At 36.4% G+C, this 20,979-nt stretch overlaps 2 protein-coding genes across 2 annotated transcripts; one reads left to right on the top strand and one right to left on the bottom strand.

Moving 5' to 3' along the window:
* Positions 1-537: 537 nt before the first annotated feature.
* Positions 538-6,986, top strand: cln5 (CLN5 intracellular trafficking protein). Its single transcript, XM_073845930.1, has 4 exons — positions 538-748; positions 2,029-2,203; positions 2,291-2,516; positions 5,910-6,986. The coding sequence occupies exons 1-4, from the start codon at positions 645-647 to the stop codon at positions 6,392-6,394; spliced, it is 990 nt and encodes a 329-aa protein (XP_073702031.1). The 5' UTR covers positions 538-644; the 3' UTR covers positions 6,395-6,986.
* fbxl3a (F-box and leucine-rich repeat protein 3a) lies at positions 6,930-20,610 on the bottom strand. The gene is made up of 5 exons (XM_073845929.1): positions 20,342-20,610; positions 19,538-19,913; positions 17,183-17,305; positions 16,925-17,096; positions 6,930-11,118 (listed from the first exon to the last, which is right to left on the bottom strand). The coding sequence occupies exons 1-5, from the start codon at positions 20,359-20,361 to the stop codon at positions 10,478-10,480; spliced, it is 1,332 nt and encodes a 443-aa protein (XP_073702030.1). The 5' UTR covers positions 20,362-20,610; the 3' UTR covers positions 6,930-10,477.
* Between the last annotated feature and the right edge of the window lie 369 nt (positions 20,611-20,979).

Raw genomic sequence — 20,979 nt, 5'->3', positions numbered from 1 at the left:
AGCGCAAAGTGACTTTAAGCCCAGAACACGCTTACTTTAACAATAACAATACTTTATCGAAATTAACCACCACTTTTAAAGATGAAATTAACGTACATCTATCTATCTATCTATCTATCTATCTATCTATCTATCTATCTATCTATCTATCTATCTATCTATCTATCTATCTATCTATCTATCTATCTATCTATCTATCTATCTATTAATGAATAGTTAATGAAAGTGTTTTTTTCTTACACGTTAATATTTTTGAACCAGAAAAATAAAACTTTACTTTCACTTCACTATATTTTATTTTTAACTTGTGTTGTAAATGATATTTAGAATATTTTCTCTACAAAGTGTAAACTTACTAATTAATTAATTAATAATTAACTAACTCATTAATTTTATGTATTATTATTACTATTTAAATATCTTTTGAATAATATTATTATTATGTATTATAAATACTTGACTTTTATTTTGATAGGATTGTTGTAGCCCGTAATAAAAAAAAACTCGTGACTGACCAGATGACACAATTTGGCGAGTCACGTGATCAGTGTTCTCTAAAATAAGGATGTGGGACAGTCAGAAACAGTAATATAGACAGCTGCAAGTCAGACAGCACATTAGTGTTTCTGCAAACCTATGCTGATATGAACTATTTCGTTTACTTTGTTCACTTGGTGCTGCACTGTTGGATTGTGGAGTTGGTCGTTTCCAGCGTCAATGGAAAGCAGGTCTGGCCAGTGCCTTACAAGTAAGTTGCAGCAACATAAACCACAATCAAATGTGTTTACACTCACATTGACATGTAGGGACTAAATGTGTTTATATTGTTTCGTTTTCAGTCGACTGGTTTCAAATTACTTTGCAAATATGTTTTATTGATTCAGTGTCTTCAGTTAGTATATACAGTTGAGGTCAAAACTTTACACACACCTTGCAGAATCTGCAAAATGTTAATTATTTTAGCAAAATAAGAGGGATTATACAAAATGCATGTTTTTTTATTTAGTACTGACCTGAATAAGATTCAGTTTACATATAGTCCACAAGAGAAAATAATACTTGAATTTATAAAAATGATCCTATTCAAAAGTTTACATACACTTGATTCTTAATATTGTGCTGTTACTGAATGATCCACAGCTGTGTGTGTGTGTGTGTGTGTGTTTTTTTTTAATTGATAGTTGTTCATGAGTTCCTTGTTTGTCCTGAACAGTTAAACTGCCCGCTGTTCTTCAGAAAAAATCTTCAGGTCCCACAAATCCTTTGGTTTTTCAGCATTTTTGAGCATTTGAACCCTTTCCAACAATGACTGTATGATTTTGAGATCCAGAAGCTGAAGAAGATGAAAAAGATGGATCTCAAAATCATACAGTCATGGTTGGAAAGGGTTCAAATAGACAAAAATGCTGAAAAACCAAATAATTTGTGGGACCTGAAGGATTTTTCTGAAGAACAGCGGGCGGTTTAACTGTTCAGGACAAACAAGGGATTCAAAAACAACTATCACTAAACAAAAAAACACAGCTGTGGATCATTCAGGTAACGACAAGTATTAAGAGTAAAGTGTATGTAAACTTTTGAACTGTGATTTTTATAATTTATGTGGACTGTATGTAAACATCTTTTATGTAAAATGTCTTATTGAGGTCAGCACTAAATAAAAATGGAAATGAATCAAGTGTATGAAAACTTTTGAATGAGGTCATTTTGATAAATTCAACTATTATTTTCTCTTGTGGACTATATGTAAACATCTTATATGTGAGATATCTTATTGAAGTCAGTACTAAATAAAAAATATGCACTTTGTATGATCTCTCTTATTTTAGTAAAATAATTAACATTTTGCAGATTTTGTAAGGTGTATGTATACTTTTGACCTCAACTGTAAATATTAGTATAAAAGTACTTTGATGTCTTGAATGCGTACAGTTATATCTCCCATGGCATGAAGAAAATAAACTAATATTGATAATGTTGCATGACATCCACCAACTCATATTAACCCAAATCATATTTAATTTCTAGGCGAGTTGACAGTCGTCCAGATGTTGATCCCTTCTGCCAGGCTTTATACCCGTTCTGCCCGACCGGGGATCCAGACGGTCGGATACCCGTCATGACAGACTCCGATATCATCTCAGTGTTCAGACTGCAGACTCCGGTGTGGGAGTTCAAATATGGAGACGTTATGGGAAAGTTTGTAAGTGTGCGCACTGATTGAATATCAGACCGCTTCTCTGTAAAAGTTTATTCAGTTGAGTCTAATTGAGAGTTCTGCACTGTTCAGCATATCATGCATGATGCCATTGGCTTCGGAAGCGCGAAAACTGGAACAAACTTCACCATGGAGTGGTACGAACTGTTTCAGCTGGGGAACTGCACTTTTCCTCACGAGCGAGCAAGCGTGAGCGCGCCGTTCTGGTGTAATCAGGGAGCCGCGTGTCTCTATGAGGGCATCGATGACATTCACTGGAAACAGAACGGCACTCTGGAGAAAATAGGAGAGATTTCAGGTAAGGCTGGCATACACTCAGTTTACAGATTATTTCTGAGCAATGATATATAGTATTTGTCAAACGTTCGGAAACAAAAATTGTAATTTTGATGTAACAAAGAGCACTGCAATATTGAAGATACTTGGATGTAAACAACATCATGGATTGCATGGTTAATGTACTACTGAATACATTGTTCTGCTAATTTATGCTGTTTAAACTATGGGGAAAATGTTTGGAAGCTGTTAAATCATATAGAGAAGTAAGCAGGAAAGGGTCCAATATTCTGACAAACTAAAGTTAATCGGTGGTAAAGATACATACGAGCAGTTTCAATTAAGATATTAGTCTGAAATTTCACCTACCTGACCAGAAATGATAAGAACAAACATGAATGTTGTCAAGATTCTTGCTCTGGAAATCTGTTCAGTTTGGCCAACCACAACCACTGTTCCTCAGCTTTTTGCACTCTTCTCCTTAGTTTAACTTTTGGCAGTCTATAGTACTCCAAATGTTTTTCCTATTTAAAAAAAAATCTTAAACTGTTACTTTTCCCTTGAAAAATGATATAAACAATACTAAAAAAACTAGCTAGGTAACATTTAAAATAGAAACCATCGTGAACAATTGAGGTCAAAAGTTTACATCCCCCTTCCAGAATCTGCAAAATGTTACTTATTTTACTGAAATAAAAGGGATCATACAAAATGCATGTTATTTTTTATTTAGTACTGACCTGAATAAGATATTTCATAGGGGTGGGAGAAAAAATCGATTCTCCGATGCATCGCGATTCCCTCTTCAACGATTCTGAATCGATTCCTAATATTTCAGAATCGATTCTGAGCTTGTTTTTTTTTCCGCATATGGCACGTGTGCGGGCTAGAGACGCGGCTGACTTCATTGCACAGCATTTGCACTGTGAGACTCGTGCGCACTGCTTGACATTGTGTGCTTCCACCCGCCGTGTTTTACTTAAGTTATGCTTTCATTTCTGCCGTCTGGAATGCAGTACTATTAGATGCACTGACAGACTTTCGCGTGCGCTTTGTGTTTGTTCGTCCTAAAGCTCGATCGCAGATGCGGTTAAATGCACTTGCGTTTTCAAATAGTTTTAAACGAAACTGTACAGACAGTCAGTTATGTTTTTAGAGCAGGACAAACATCTGATATATCGAAATAGATCTGTGTATCAGTGGCGTTCCGTCCATATAAGCTGCTAATGCTCCGCATACCCAGGCTGTCAGAGAGAATGCGTTCACGTGTTAAATAATATAAACATGCTTATAAGTTGATCCCTTATTTGAGATAGAATCTTCCGGGCAAGCAGATTCTCCGCATCTTCCTCGACTCCTTAGAACTGATGCGCATTCTCTGTTTTTCTGTCATGCGTATGACTTTATTCGCGGGGTAAGCTGTCCGCGAAGCGCTCGCCCAAGCGGAAAAACGGGCTGTTGCTGCCAGATCCTGATTGCCGAAAATCATATTGTGTTTGATGCACAACTTACTCGACTAAGTCAAATGAAAAACAAAAACAAAAAAACATCCTAACTGTATATTATCATAATTTCTCAACAATTCAAAATGTGAAAGTCCACTGAAAAAAATAGCCTATATAAAATGTCTATAATTTTTTTTAAATAAATAATAATAAACAGGGAAAATAGGAAATATTAAAATATGATTTCGTCTCTGATTTTATTGGTTTCTAAATAATCTAAAAAGATATAATTATTTTTGGTATTACTGGTGGTTTTAGCACTAAGCATGGTTAAAAAAAAAAAGTCACCGTTCGCCACTGCTGTGCATTAGTTTGTTAAAGTAAAGCTGCCTGTCTATGATCTCATCAGTAATAATAAAACGGCAGTAATGCTGAGGAAAAAAGAAAAACTATTGTCTGTAAACTTTCAGATACCTAAAGAACACTTATTTTAAATAAGTAATTATTTTTTAAACTAAGGTACTTTTTAAAACAAACTAAAATTGGCACAAAATAAATTTGATATAAAACATATGAAAATGTAGCCATGTGCAGTACTATTGAAAACTAAGAATGTGAGCATCATGATATTTAGTTAATAATTAAAACAGTAATTAAATTAAATTGAATCTTGAAACCAGTGAAGATTGACACACCTACTTTTACAGAGATTTCAACTATAAACAAAAAGCATATAAACTGCAATTTTACATGTTTTTAAAATTGTAAAGTTGTATTTGCACAGCAGAAGAATTAATTGGGGAAAAAATGTAGATCAAGAATCGTTTTGGAATCGGATCGTGACTCCCAGAATCGGAATCGGATCGGATCGTGAAGTGCCTGAAGATTCCCACCCCTAATATTTCACATGCAAAATGTTTGCATATAGTAGAAAATAATAACAGAAGAGAAAATAATAGTTGAATTTATAAAAATGACCCTGTTCAAAAGTTTACATCCTCTTGATTCTTAATACTGTTGTTACCTGAATGATCCACAACTGTGTTTTTTGTTCAGTAATAGTTGTTCATGAGTCCCTTGTTTGTCCAGAACAGTTAAACTGCCTGCTGTTCTTCAGAAAAATCCTTCAGGTCCCACTAATTCTTTGGTTTTTCAGCATTTTTGTGAATTTGAACCCTTTTCAACAATGACTGTATGATTTTGAGATCCATCTTTTCACACTGAGGGCAACTGAGGGACTCATATATAACTATTACAGAAGATTCAAACACTCACTGATGCTTCAGAAGGAAAAACGATGCGTTAAGAGCTGGGGGTGAAAACTTTTGGACTGAATGGAAATTTGTACATTTTTCTTATTTTGCCTAAATATCATATTTGTTCATTTAGTACTGCCCTTCAGAGGCTACAGAAAATACTAACATGTTTCCCTGAAGACAAAACAACTTCAATATACCCTGATCTTCAAAATTCAAAAAGTTTTCACCCCTGGCTCTTAATGCATCATGTTTCTTTCTGGAGCATCAGTGAGCGTTTGAACCTTCTGTAATAGTTATATATGAGTCCCTCAGTTGTCCTCAGTGTGAAAAGATAGATCTCAAAATCATACAGTCATTGTTGGAAAGGGTTCAAATACACAAAAATGCTGAAAAACCAAAGAATTTGTGGGACTTGAAGGATTTTTCTGAAGAACAGCAGACAGTTTAACTGTTCAGGACAAGCAAGGGACTCATGAACAACAATCACTAAACAAACAAATAATTCAGGTAACAACACAGTATTAGGAATCAAGCCTATGTAAACAAATAACATGCGTTTTGTATAATCCCTCTTATTGTGGTAAAATAGTTAACATTTTGCAGATTCTGAAAGGGGGATGTAAACTTTGACCTCAACTCTAAGAATACTGGTGTAGTATAAAACTCACACATACTCATATATATTTTTTTTTTTTCTTATTGTTTTATTAGGTGAGATGTTCAATGAGATGGCTCGTTGGGTTCAGAAGGACAATGAAACGGGTGTTTATTATGAGACATGGACGGTAAAATCAGATTCTGGTCTAAACGCAACAACCTGGTTTGAATCGTACGACTGTTCCCAGTTTGTGCACCGCACATATAAGAAATTACTGGATATGGGGGCCGAACTCTCCAGCCAAACTCCAACATATTACACAAAGATATATCTCTACAGCGGAGAGCCAATCTATTTAGGAGACGACTCCATCTTCCAACAGTCTTCCACGAAAGATCTCGCCACAGACATCAAGAAGTTCTACCACTCGTTTCGCTCTCACCAGTCAGTCGTAGAAATGATCGAGAGCTTGTTGGAGGCCTTTGAAAAGATGGTCCTAGAGAAGACCTTCTATTTTTACTACAACTCTGAATACTGGAAGCTGCCGATGAAATATCCGTACATTAAAATAATTTATGAGGAGATTCTTTTACCGTAATCACCAAAACCTCTAATTATTTTTGGTACTAAATTACATTTTAAATGTTCTACTTCCATTCCAGATGAGTGTTATGAATTAATACTAATGCAAAAATGTGACCCTGGAACACAAAACCAGTCTTGGATAGCACAGGCATATTTGTAGCAATACATTGTATGGGTCAAAATGATTGATTGTTCTTTTAAGCCAAAAATCATTAGGATATTAAGTGAAGATCATGTTCCATGAAGATATTTTGTACAATTCCTACCGTAAATATGTCAACTTCATGTTTGATTAGTAATAAGCATTGCTAAGAACTTTATTTGGACAACTTTAAAGGTGATTTTCTCAACATTTTGTTTGTTTTGCACCATCAGATTCCAGATTTCAGCCAAATATGTCCTATCCTAACAAACCATACATTAAAGGAAAGCTTATTTGTGGAAAGCTTATTTTTCAGATTTCAGATGATGTATAAATCTCAATTTAACAACAATTTAAAAAGTGAATATTGTTGCCTTAATGTAAATGATTTGTAAAACATCCACACTATTTTTCACACAATGTTTATTTGCCCTTATTTCAATAAAAGACAATGTTATATTAATGTTTTTACAACACAAAAGAAATGTGATGCTTTCATGTTCGCAATACAAGCAATATGCTTCAGAAAAAAAATCGAATAAGCACGTGGTTTGATGCCAGTTGTACATTTTCCAATGCTCTGGTTTACTTCAAGTTCGTTTATTGCTCTTTAGTATGCGCTTCCAAGAAGTCAGTCTAACAAAAAGCTTTTTGTGTTTCCAATGGTCAAGATATGCACTTGTGAGTGTTTTAATTTGTATGTGAAGTACTAGGTTGTGGCTTGCCTTTTCGAATCATTTTCAAGAATATTTCACTTTCAGAAGCTGACAGAAATCTTGATTTACCTAAACAGCTTTAATTCTAGACAACGGGTGAAAAACGGGGGAAAAATACATGCTATTGACTTTTTATAAATGATATACGCATATAAATCAACAAGGAGGATCTCACTCAAAGCTAAACTATCAATACAAGCTGATTAATAATAATAATAATAATAATAATAAAAGTATATCAATAAATTACACTGATCAAATCTAATTACAAGGGTACAAAGATCCATCAAGGAGTCATTCCCACTCATCTGAAAGAGATCAGCTCGGATACACTTCTCAAACCTCCACAGACGGTGCCAGAGAAAGAAGTATTTCTATTTATATCAAACACACAGCATTTTATATACAGACACTTGGGACTTCCTTCTTAAGGAAAATGTTTTCACTGCTTCACTCCAATACTAGATCATATTGAACTGAAACGAAGGGGCGCATGCTAATGCAGTCAGATCTTGCATTGTATGCATATCCAGACTAATTCATTCATTACATGATCGTTTCCCATTCAATTGAAACATTCTTAAGGCAATCTAATAGAAACCAATCAATGCTTCATTGTGTCTCTAAATTCTTTTACGGTTGTGCTGCGAGTCAAACACTAGTCCTTTCATTTTCTTTCCTCTCTGACATACCTAAGATCTTAAAAAATATGCTGTTGTGTTAAATCTGCACCCTCTTTTAAATCTGCTACACCAAAATATAAGCGTAACTGCTTTCTACTCATTTCAATTTGGTATAAGGTGCATATTATTCACTATACATCTTTGTACAAAAGCACTGATTCCAAACCTATGTATAATACAAAATATAGTTCATTATCTACATAAACCAAAAGCGTGACCCTGATGTCTGTACGCTTTTTTTTAAAACCTTGTGTTATGGCTTTTCACGCCACTAGAAGGAGCTGCTGAAAAAAGAAACAGCTGATCTGTCAGTATAATCAAAACTACTGGGATGGGCTCCAACATAGACAAGCATTCTGGAAAATATATGGTTACTTGGTTAAACGCTTTTAACTAAATAGCACTGTTTGTGCTCTGATGGAAGAATGATTTTGGAAATTTGGTACTAAAAAAATGTTGAGCCACTAAAGGCAGCCGTTTAAACAGACAGACAGCAGGGCAGTGGGGAAATAGTGAAACATTTGCTGGGAAAACCAACTAAAGACAGAATAATGAACATCTGCGTCTACATAAAACAGCTTTCGGTTTCTTTTCTATATTAAACTCTTGTCTGCAAAACAATCTGAAAATGTAACATACAGTACTGTATATACATGGTATGGCATGTACAGCAGTTCTCTATTTAGTTTCATAAAGGAAAGCTTCCGAAAAGATGAATTAGTAAATCTTATTAAAAGTCCAGGTTATGTTGAACCTCAAAAATCAAAAATGCAAACTTATTGCACAAATACAGTTGAGGTCAAAAGTTTACACACACCTTATAGAATCTGCAAAATGTTAATTGATTATGATTATGAATACCTGTCCTTCAGAATCAGGTCCTACAAATTATTTGGTTTTTCGGCATATTTGTGTAGTTTAACTCTTTCCAACAATGATTGTATGATTTTGAGACGCATCTTTTCACACTGAGGGACTCATATGCAACTATTACAGAAGGTTCAAACGTTCACTGATGCTCCAGAAAGAAACATAATGCATTAAGAGTTTGGGGTTGAAAACTTTTGAACAAAATGAAGATGTGTATTTTTCTTTATTTTGACATTTAGAGTTTTCACCCCTCAACTTTTAATGCATCGTTTTTCCTTCTGAAGCATCAGTGAGTGTTTGAACCTTTTTAAATTGTTGTATATGAGTCCTTCAGATGTCCTCAGTCTGAAAAGATAGATCTCAAAATCATACAGTCACCGTTGGAAAGGGTTCAAATACACAAAAGGATTCTGCAAGGTGTATGTAAACTTTTAACCTCAACTGTAAGCTTAATTTTTTCTTTTGTATCATGATCTAAACGAAAATCTTTAGATCCTGGCGGTATTAGTGTATTATTTTGTAGCAATTACTTTATTACAGTCATGAGAATCTGATGGGATTAATAAGTCAAAAATAACTCAAAGAGATGATACTGAGAATGACAGGGAAAATGCATAATTGTTTTGGGGTTTTTTTCAATAATGTCACAAAGGCAAAAATGTTAATGGTTCTAAAATGGGCTTCATCTCTTTTTGATGTCAAATATAATTTAATATAATTAGCATTTTTTCGTGGTTTAATAAGGTGAAATGTTATGAGATTTTCATGAGACTCATTAAATGGAAATTTGCCACAACATGATCCACCCAAAAATGTAAACGCTGTCATTATTTACTCACCCTCATGTAATTTTACAAACCTGTGAGACTATTCTGGGAAACAGAAAGATATTTTTATCTGTTTTTAATTTGGTGTCAATACAATGGAAGTCAATGGTGACCAAAACTGTTTTCAACATGTTTCAAAACATCTTGTGTTTCACAGAAAAAAAAGATCATACATGTTTAAAAAAAACTTTAAGGGATAGTTCACCCAAAAACGAAAATTACCGCATGATTTACTCACCCTCAAGTCATCTTAGGTGTTTATGACTTTCTTCTTTCAGACGAAAACAATCAGTTATATTAAAAAAACATCCTGGTTCTTTAAAGCTTTATAATGGCAGTGAATGGCTGTTGAAATTTTAAAGTATTAAAGTATTTAATACGGATACAAAGTTCTAAACATGGATATTTTGTTACACAAACGCATTGATTTGCTTCAGAATGCCTTTATTAACCTCCTGTGGAGCACTTTTTATGATGGATGGATGCACTTTATTGGACTTCAAAATCTCAACAGCCATTCACTGCCATTATAAAGCTTGGAAGAGCCAGAACATTTTTTTATTAGAACTCTGATTGTATTCGTCTGAAAGAGGAAAGTCATGTACACCTAGAATGACTTGAGGGTGAGTAAATCATGGGGCAATTGTCATTTTTAGGTGAACTATACCTTTAGGAGTGAGTAAATGATGACAACATTATCATTTCCTTCACAACAGTCCACATTCGTTACAGCCGTGTGGGAATATACATCTCAAATCTATGTACAAACCTTGTGAAACTCACACAAAAAGACACTGAGTCCTGAAAAGTGTCCTAGACTGACTTTTTATGGTCTTCTGAACACAACAGATGAACATTTCACCAGGTGGGCATCATATCTGGAAACCAAACACGCCCAAGGTGCTTGGAAACCTCCCAGTGGATCTCATCCAGGCTGTATTTGTGATCTGGGATGAGCACTTCCTCCATGATGGACAGCTGAGACAGACGGCGGCCACACATCTTCACAAACTCCACGAAAGCACTGCAGGAGACCTCGCACTCTCCCAGTCCGATGGCCGAGAGGTGCTGGCAGCGTTCGGCGATACGAATCAGCTCTTCATCCAGCGGCCGCAGACCGTTGGCACACACCACCAGCTCCACCAAACGTGGGCAATTCATGCCGACGCGGCCCAGGACCTCTTTGCTGACCGAGCGGCCGAAGTAGAGGTGCGTAACGGGGATCTCGTCACGGAAAAAGGGCCCGAATTCATCCTCGTACAGGAAGAAGTACATGACCAGGTTGAATTTGGGTGAATGGCGCACCATGGCATCCCAGCTGCTCTTCTTGATGGTGTGGAACTGCTGGCCAGGGTTTTCGCTCACCACGTCTATGCGCAGATGCTCCAGGTGCACGTGCTTCTCAGAGGAGAGCGCCAGCAGGAGCTCGTCGCTCAGTAAGTGATAGTTGAGAGCCAGCTCTCTCAGACCGTGACACTGATCAGCGACGCAGAGGATACCTGAAACAACAGTAGACTGATGAGATACACCTGCACTAGGACACTGATATCCATGAAGTCTAAAGGACAGACACAGTTGTTTGATCTAATGAAGTGTCAACAACTGACAAAAGAAACATCAATATAAAGAGGACTGTCATTGTGATGTTTGTATCAGCTTTTCTTGACAGCACCCATTCACAGCAAAGGATCCATTGGTGAGCAAGTGATATAATGCTACTTTTGAAAATCTGTTCTGATCATGAAACTAAGTCATCTACATCTTGGATGCCTGAGGCCATCTGAGCAAATGCTCAGCAAATGTCATTTTTGGATGAACAATTTCTTTCATTTAGATTTTTCAGATTATTTAGAAATTAAAGGGATAGTTCACCCAAAAATGAAAATTTGATGTTTATCTGCTTTCCCCCAGGGCATCCAAGATGTAGGTGACTTTGTTTCTTCAGTAGAACACCAACGAAGATTTTTAACTCAAACCGTTGCAGTCTGTCAGTCATATAATGGTAGTCAATGTGACCCACGGCTTTGAGAGTCAAAAACAACAAACACAGACAAAACAAAATTAAACTCTGTGGTTTGTTACGATACATTGAGGTCTTGATACACCAAACAATCAGCCTGTGCAAGAAACTGAACAGTATTTCTATAATTTTTTACCTCTGATCCATCGCAATGTCTAACTGTCCTGAGCACGTTCACAGCAGCTGGCACGTGACACATCAATGTGCTCTGGCATAGTAGACACATGCGTGTATACGTCACTCATTGTGTACACCAGGGGTCACCAAACTTGATCCTGGAGGGCCGGTGTCCTGCAGAGTTTAGCTCCAACTTGCCTCAACACACCTGCCTGGAGGTTTTAAGTATACCTATTAAGACCTTGATTAGCTGGTTCAGGTGTGTTTGATTAGGGTTGGAGCTAAACTCTGTAGGATACCGGCCCTCCAGGACCGAGTGTGGTGACCCCTGGTGTACACAGTGCAGAAATTGTGTATTCGATGGCTACTCAAAATGGTAATTTTGACCGATTGAAAAAAGAAAAGATTACATTTGCTTGTGCGAACTCATCCAGGAGTGTTGACTTTTTTTTTAACTGACTCCCAACTTTTGAGCCTGAACGACTAAAGTTATGGTTGCTTGCTCTTCGTTCGGCGCCGACTGTTGTGAACGTGCTTAGAACAGTTGGACAGAGGTAAAAAAAAAAATACTGTTCAGTTTCTTGCACAGACTGATTGTTTGGTGTCTTAAGACCTCAATGTATCGTCACAAGCCGCAAGGTTTAATTTGATTTTGTCAGTGTATGTTTTTTTGACTCTCAAAGCCGTGAAGCCCATTGACTGCCATTATATTGCTGACAGACTGCAATGGTTTGAGTTAAAAAATCTTTGTTTGTCTTCTACTGAAGAAACAAAGTCACCTACATCTTGAATGCCATTGGAGTAAGCAGATAAACATCAAATTTTCATTTTGGGTGAACTATCCCTTTAACCTAAAATCAAAATTGTGTCTTGTTGTCTCATGTTGTTCCAAATCCATATGACTGACCTGCACTTTTTTTTTCCCCATTTAATGAAAGTGAATATGCACTGGCTGTCAAAATGGCATAAAAAGCCTATTCATATGACTCATGTGCTATATTTCAAGTAGTTGTATAAGGAACATACCTACATTAAAATGGTTATTCATTGAAAATCTTTACTTTTATTCAAAAAGAGGTACTGCAGCATTGAAATCTATGTTGACTGCATCTTAAAACACATGAGAATGGCTGTTTTTATGGCATGTCATATTTACCATAATTACTAGATGACGTCCTACTCGAAGCTGTTCAATCTCAGAAGTCAATTATTAAAGGATTAGTTCACTCCAGAATTAAAATTTCCTGATAATTTACTCACCCCTATTTGAAGAAAACATTCCAGGATTTTTTTCCCGTATAGTGGACTTCAATAGGGTTCAATGGGTTGAAGGTCCAAATTGCAGTTTCAACGCAGCTTAAAAAGACTACTCTACATGATCCCAGCCGAGAAATAAGAATCTTATCTAATGAAACGATCAGCCATTTTCTGAGAAAAGTATATACTACCTCACTCTACCAACCCACTGTTTACAAAGCAAATGTGCAAAGAAAGTCAAATGACCTTTACAAAAAAATGTAAAAGAATGATGTTAAACAAGAGAGTTTTTCGCCCTATTCTACCTTTTTGAACCGGAGTACACAGATGAAGAATTAACCGCATGTGATCCAACGTGATTATGTAATGTGTGAAGACACGCATCGCAGAACTAGTGCAAGATAAGCATTTGTGGTTAAAAAGTATATACATTTTCTTCAGAAAATTACCAATTGTTTCACTATTTCTCGGCTGGGATCGTGTAGAGCCCTTTGAAGCTGCACTGAAACTGCAATTTGGACCTTCAACCTTTGAGCCCCAATGAAGTCCACTATATGGAGATTTTTTTTTCTCAAAAACCTTTATTTCTTTTTGACTGAAGAAAGAAAGACTTGATGACATGGGGGTGAGTAAATTATCAGGAAACCGGATCAATACAGTTAGAGTATGTCAAAAAACTGCCATCCCATTTTCTTCTCCAACTTCTACCAACCCAGTTTTTACAAAGTGAACGCGCAAGAAGAGTCAAATGGCCTTTACCAAAAAAGGGTAAAACGGCAACGTAGGACGATTTTGAAGTTGGAGGAGAACATGAGATGGGTTTTCGACATACCCTAACTGTCTTGGAGTTCATGGAGAGCTAGACAAGACAAGCATTTAAGGTTTAAAATTATATCAACTGTCTTTTTTTTTATTAACAGATCGTTTCGCTAAATAAGACCCTTCTTACTCGGCTGGGATCATTTAGAGCCCTTTGAAGCTGCGTTTAAACTGCATTTTGGTTCAAACTTGGGGGCACTATTGAAGTCCACTATATGGAGAACACTCCTGAAAATTTTTACTCAAAAAACTATTTCTTAACAACTGAGGAAAGAAAAACATGAACATCGTCGATAACAAGGGGGTGAGTCAATTATCTGTACATTTTCTTCTTTAATATTGCTTGTCTCTTGAGTGCTCATATCTTCATCAGGACTACAATATTGCTATGAAAAATAATGCTTGAAAAAACATTCCATTCGCGATGCGTCTGCCATATTACTTGAGTAGACATTCTGTATCATAGTAACCACAGCACCTCAACTGAAAACACTGTGCTGCAATAGCGCTCTGAAGCGTTCAGATTTTTTTTTTTTTAGCAAACTGCCTTGTGTTTTCAGCTGGTGAAAAACACACGGCCTAAATGCAAATGCACCTAATGGTGTTTGCTGTCAGTGATTAACATTCATATACTCCATACGGCTTTTGTAATTTACTTCATAGGGATGAAATGATGCTCCCAGAGCCAGCTAAAAAAAAAAAAAAAAAAAAAAAAAAAAAAATGGGGGTAGGGTTTATATTGAACGTATTATATGTATGAGGGGAATTGACTGTCTTCAGAAAAATTTAGATGCCATTTCTTTTTCATCTTGCTTCCATACAATGCATATTATAGTAGTGTTTAACCCTTGTGCGACCTTATGGACATTTTTTCCTTTTTCAGTATTTTTTTTAATCGTTTTGCATGTCTTAATGCCAACTGCATAAATCCTGGCACAGGTGTGTATTTTTATTGGAATTGTAGTATTTTACCCTCATTTCCTTTAACTAATCTATGTTACATTATGTACAAAAAAAATTCCTATCAGGACCTTAAGGACAAAAATGTCCTCTTTAAAATCCATTAAAACTGCCATTTTCAATCCCAGAGCCATTTAACTATAAAATTATGCAATATTTGTTAATATGCTTTCATTCTGTTGGCAAGGCTTCAAAATTAACATTTTTACTATTTTTTTTTTTTTACAAGATAGTGCCATTTTTTCAAGTTTTAATACTCGTTTTATCCCTGTTTTCTGCTTATGCATATTAAAGTCTTTGGATAAATTATGCAGCTATAATTGAGTGGGTATGTCGGTATGGATGTCGGAGTGTGGGTTGTATGTGTGTCCTAAATAAAAATTTTGTGTTTTTGTGCGCACACCGGTAATGTTTGAGAGAGAAAAAATAGCTGGAATCTAATGGGAAAAGTTGGTACTGCACCGAAACAAAAACTAAATTTATTTATTTTAAGTTTTTTTTTTATTTTTATCAATTTCTGAGTTAATTATTTTCATGAACTTAAACCTCTATAACTTTTTTTGGTTTCAACTGCCAAGCTTCAAATCAAAATTTTATTATAGTTTTTCAACATGGACATTGTTGTCCTCTATGAACCTGTGTTTTAATATTTTTTAAATTGATGCACAAGGGTTAAGTGCAGCACTGCTTTGTTTACAGCAGTAACTAAGGAAACACTATATTGCCGCTGTTCCATAAGCGCCACCTGCTGTCAGAGAGTGAATCTGCATTCTCAATCAGCCTGTCAGCTTATATGTACAAACTAGGAAAGAGCACAGGCAAAGTCTTAGTTTGTTTATATCAGGGGTGCCCAACCCTGTTCCTGGAGATATATTATCCTACAGAATTCAGCTCCAACCCTGAACAAATACACCTGAACCAGCTAATTAATCTCTTAGGTAGCACTTGATCATTACAGACAGCTGTGTTGGAGCAGGGCTGGAACAAAAGTTTGCAGGTAGGCAGATCTCCAGGAACAAGGTTGAGCAGCCCTGGTTTATATGAACATATTTTTTTAGTTAGTTTTATTTACTATAAGTATTTAGGAATTCAATTTATTTTTGTTATACGACACATTTTGTCTGAGAAATAATAAAAGGACACATTTTCCATTTATAATTTGTCTTCAATCTGATTTTCATTAAAAACGAACTGTGAAACCAGTATTGTGAATCATATAGCATCATGATTCTGATTCCGATTCATTAGATAAATGTAGATGTGAATAAAGACTTTGCTTAATATTATACTGCTTTGTTGCTCTGTTTTGCACAAGTGATATAAATTTCTTTCCATGTACTGTTTTGTCGATTTGAAACTTGATAGCACCCGTCCCCATTCACTTTCACCATATGGAAAAAAGCGGTTAGGACATTGTTTCGACTTTAATTTTTAGCATCCATGTGAGACTGAAAGTCATGCAGATTTGGAACAAAATGAGGGCGAGTAAATTATTGGGTGAACTATCCCTTTGAAACCACAGGGAATCATGAGAAAGATGGGAAAGATTGGAAAAATCATGGAAAGATTAGTTTTTGTTTTTCTGTTACTTTCTATTTTTTGTCATACTGACTTGTTTCGTACATCTGCCTTCAGTAGGAGCTAATCAGGGCAGACTGTTTCACTGTATCTGTGGTACCATCAGTCAAATCAGAAAGAGTTGAATATATTGGTTTGTGCCCATTACAATAATTCCAGTACTCTCTATGAGGAGCAAAAAGGCAGTGCTTTTTCTTTCTCTTTTCTCTCTGAATATTTCAAAATGCAATTTATTCCTGTGATGCAAACCTGAATTTTCAGCATCATTACTCCAGTCTTCAGTGTCACATGATGCTTCAGAAATCATTCTAACAGCTGCCTTTTTAACTTCACTTTATGTTTCATAGTTTGTGTTTAAAAGTGTTTATCATTCCTTTGAATGTGAAACACACATTTAAAATGACTAATTTTAATATTAACATTTAACTTCTCAAATAAAAGTGTGCTCAAGCAATTGAATTTGGTATTAAGTATATTTCCTGGACTGGCCGGCATCCTAGAATCACAATTCCTCAAATAGCATCATATTCCAGCTGCAGATGAGTAATTTATACCTGCAGGAGAAACATGCGGGCAGCTGCTCATCTTTAACAGCTTGAGCGTGTCGCTGTTGTTGGCCACCAGGACCTTGAGCGAAGGATCGTCCACTGGCGTGTCATCAATTTTCAGAGACGAAAGAGACTTGGAGTTGACAAACACCACGGTTAGTGCAGAGATGAAGTGGGACTGAAGAGAGGAAACAATCAGACATCAGGATACAATCCAACCCATCATCCCAACACACAACTGAGCCATAATGCACGTCCTTATACCTTTGGTAGCTCCATGAAGCTCGGCCGTGCAGTGGAGATCAGCCCGAGAGTCTTTAGTGAGCAGTTGACCAGCTGAGACAGGATGTCACACGCAGCCTCCGCTGACTCTGTGCTGCTGTCCACCTGTGTACGCAAATCACACATGTTTAACATTAATTCACAACTGAACTACTGCGTTTTAGGTTTAGGTTGGAGTTTCTGATTTATTTATTGAAGGGATAGTTCACCCAAAAATACTCATCCTTACGTCGTTTCAAACTCGTAAGACCTTCGTTCATCTTCAGAACACAAATTAAAATATTTTTGCATAGACAACAACACAAATGACACATCCAAGACCCAGAAAAGTAGCAAGGAAAAAGTCATTATTTTTGTTTTCTTTGTGCACAAAAAGTATTCTCGTAGCTCATAAAATTACGGTTGAACCACTGATGTCACATGGACTATTTTATCAATGTCCTTACTACCTTTCTGGGCCTTGAACGTGTTAGTTGTGTTGCGGTCTATGGAAGGGCAGAAAGCGGTCAGATTTCATCAAAAATATCTTAATTTTCTTCTGAACGAAGGTCTTATGGGTTTGGAACAACATGAGGGCGAGTAATTCATGACAGAACTTTCCCTTTAATCTATATATCCACAACATATCTATCTTTTTTTTTTTCATTAGGTAAACTTATAATGCAATGAAATGCAATTTTAATGCCATGACAATTCTGTCATCATTTACTCATGATTTTTACTCATCATTAACCCACAAGATTTTCGTTCTTTGAAACAAATACATTTCTGATGAAGATTTCTGTCCCTCCACTGAAAGTCCATTCATGGCTTCAAAAAAAGTTGAATACATAGTAAAAGTAATCCATACTAAACTATTGAGTGGATTAATTTATGTCTGTATATTTATCATATTCACTGCATCTAACAAGTATTTCATCTAGATAAGCTCTACGCATGTTCGTTGATCAGTTTTTATATGTAAATAAAAGCCTCAATTAAATCTGTTTGTCGTATAAAGTGATTGAGTCTCTTTAGAAGGCTTGGTTTAAATCACTCGATTTATATGGTTTACTTTTACAATGTCTTTATGAACTTTTTGAGGCTACAAAATGTTAGTTGTGTGCACTTCTATGGATATAAGAGACATCGATTTCTCAAGTTTCGTTAAAATTATCTTCATTTGTATTTTGAAGATGAGCAAACGGCTTATACACTACCAGTCAAAAGTTTTTGAACAGTATGATTTTTAATGTTTTTTTAAAGATGTCTCTTCTGCTCACCAAACCGAAATGTATTTGATCACAGCAAAAACAGTCAAACTCTGAAATATTTTTACTATTTAAAATAACAGTTTTCTAGACATTTTTTGATTTTTATGTAATTTATTCTGGTGATTTCAAAGCTGAATTTTAAGCATCCTTACTCCTGTCACATGATCCTTCAGAAATCATCATAATATTTTGATTTGCTGCTAAAATTTTTTTTATAAATATTATTAAACAACTGAGCAAAATTTTTTCAGGTTTCTGAAAGGTGTCAGGATGAATAGAAAGTTCAGAAGAACAGCATTTAACTGAAACAGAAACTTCTGTAACATTATAAATGCCTTCATCATCACTTTTGATCAAATGTAAAGCATCCTTGCAAAATAAAAGTATTTGGATCCTTCTATTCATCAAAGAATCCTGAGAAAATGTACTCAGTTGCTTTAAATACTGATAACAATACAAAATGTTTCTTGAACAGCAAATCAGCATATTAGAATGTTTCTGAAGGATCATGTGGCACTGAAGACTGGAGTAATGATGCTGAAAATGTAGCTTTGATCACAGGAATAAATTACATTTTAAAAATATATTCTAATAGAAAGCAGTTCTTTGAAACAGTAAAAATATTTCACAATATTACTGCTTTTGCTGTATTTAGGATCAAATAAATGCAGGCTTGGTGAGCAGAAGAGACTTCTTTAAAAAACTTTTGACTGGTTTGGAACAAGTAAATAATGAGAGTTCACGTTTTTAAAGCAATATTTTACCCCAAAATGTAAATTTACGTACTACTAAGCTAAGCAAATCATGTTGTTTTAAGCCTTTATGACTATGCTGAACATAAGACATTTTCCAAGAATGTTTCAGTTGAACTGAAAAACTACAATGGAAGTCAATGGGAACCAAAACTGTTTGGTAACCAACATTCTTCAAAATCTCACTATTGTGCAGAATAAAAGGAAGTCACACAGGTTTGTAACAACAGAAATTTCATTTCTTGGTGAACTATTTCTTTAAGGTCAGCATGATTTGTGATCTGTAATGCGAAGCCAGCTGCTAACTGTCAACTTCCTTGTGAGCCTCTCACCTTGAAGCTGACGTACTGTAAATGATTGGAGTGCCTCTTTATGATTTGCTTTATTAGGTCAGGATGCGTGGCCTTCAGGTACGAGCTGGCAGGCTGGTTAAGCTCGAACTCAAAGCACCTCCACAGCTCGGGCATATGAAACGCCTGATTCCAGCCACGGCAAACCTGCGAGGCGAAGGCGCGATCAAGGAGCGGCAGGTACTGAAAGATGTGGAGCAGGATCTCCTGTGGTAGTCGAGCCCAGTTGGACAGCAGATCTCCAGAGTCCTCAGGCTGTTTGACTCTCTTGAAGGAGTCTGTCTGCCCCTCGCAAGACGAGGTGCTGTCCTCACGCTCTCTGCTCAACCTCCTTTTCATTCTTGGGGGCCTGAGAGAACTGTGGAGCATAAGAAGTGTAGTATAAACAGGCCTAGTGCAAACACACACATACAGTGGCAGATGTAAACATGCAGGGCATGTCTGAACACAGCTTGCATTATAAAACGAGTTCATTTTACACATTTAATAGATTTAAATAGCTTTGAACTCTCCTGGAAACAAGTTAAACTGCTTTAATGCAATAACAAATGAATTCCCGTTTTGCTCAAATCGTGTTTGAAGTTAGGTTAAACTCAGCCTGAAAAAGAATCAATCATTTAAATTAATATGCGCAACTGAACTGTTATAGATTCGATATTATCCATGGATAAACACTTTATTAACCTAATAAGCACATTGCACACATTTATTTAGTCACACAGACGGCGATTTAGTTAGATTAAGCCAACAACATCCGTACTGCGATTCCGCAAATCCCCAAATTACCTGTTTTGCGTGTTACTCATGTTGTCTCCGTTCAGCTCGCTCGCAAACAGTGAAAAAATAAGCAAAATCCTGTTAACTCGTCTGAATGTCAACCCGGACCGGAACCTGAACACATCAGAGCGCCGCAGAGCACACGCATTGGAGACGGATGAGGGTAAATTTGTGCCGTTGTATGTTGTTTTCTCCGCAGTCTGAGTGCGTACGTCTCGGCGATATTGCTGGTTGACCTACTTCTTGCTCCGCTCTGTACCGCGGGAGATTTTAGCGTCCCCGCCTCCCTCCTCCCAGCGCTGAAAATGGCGATGTTGTTGTTGTCGAGTCAGATGAGCGTGAGTAGCACTGGGCGGCTGCCTGCTGGTCTGTGATTGGACGCTTCCTCCAGGGGGCGCGCGGCGGCTCAGCAAGCGAGTAGCGTCTCGCTGCAGCCTGCGGTGGACATCCAACCCCGCCCACATCCAAGTGTGACGCCAGACGCTGCGCCCATGTTCAAACACGTCACACATCCAACATATTAAATAGTATATTAACACATATTAAAATAGTGATAATATGATTAGCAATGTTCACATTTGTGGACATATCTTTAGAGAATTAGATGAAAATGAAAATATGCTAAGTGTTCGTTTACAATAACAAAA

Source organism: Garra rufa, chromosome 8 (assembly GCF_049309525.1).
Source record: "Garra rufa chromosome 8, GarRuf1.0, whole genome shotgun sequence".
In the NCBI taxonomy this organism is placed as follows: Eukaryota; Metazoa; Chordata; class Actinopteri; order Cypriniformes; family Cyprinidae; genus Garra; species Garra rufa.
The sequence above is the reverse complement of the archived record's forward strand: the minus strand, read 5'-3'. Positions and strand labels throughout refer to the sequence as shown.

What these genes read in the sequence shown, in the direction of transcription:
- cln5 (XM_073845930.1), top strand. Translation starts at nt 645, where the DNA reads ATGAACTATTTCGTTTACTTTGTTCACTTGGTGCTGCACTGTTGGATT. An exon ending in GTCTGGCCAGTGCCTTACAA is followed by an intron (nt 749 to 2,028) that starts GTAAGTTGCAGC and finishes TTTAATTTCTAG; the next exon opens with GCGAGTTGACAGTCGTCCAG. An exon ending in GAGACGTTATGGGAAAGTTT is followed by an intron (nt 2,204 to 2,290) that starts GTAAGTGTGCGC and finishes TGCACTGTTCAG; the next exon opens with CATATCATGCATGATGCCAT.
- fbxl3a (XM_073845929.1), bottom strand. Translation starts at nt 20,361, where the DNA reads ATGAGTAACACGCAAAACAG. An exon ending in TACAGTACGTCAGCTTCAAG is followed by an intron (nt 17,306 to 19,537) that starts GTGAGAGGCTCA and finishes TTGCGTACACAG; the next exon opens with GTGGACAGCAGCACAGAGTC. An exon ending in GCTTCATGGAGCTACCAAAG is followed by an intron (nt 17,097 to 17,182) that starts GTATAAGGACGT and finishes TCCTCTCTTCAG; the next exon opens with TCCCACTTCATCTCTGCACT.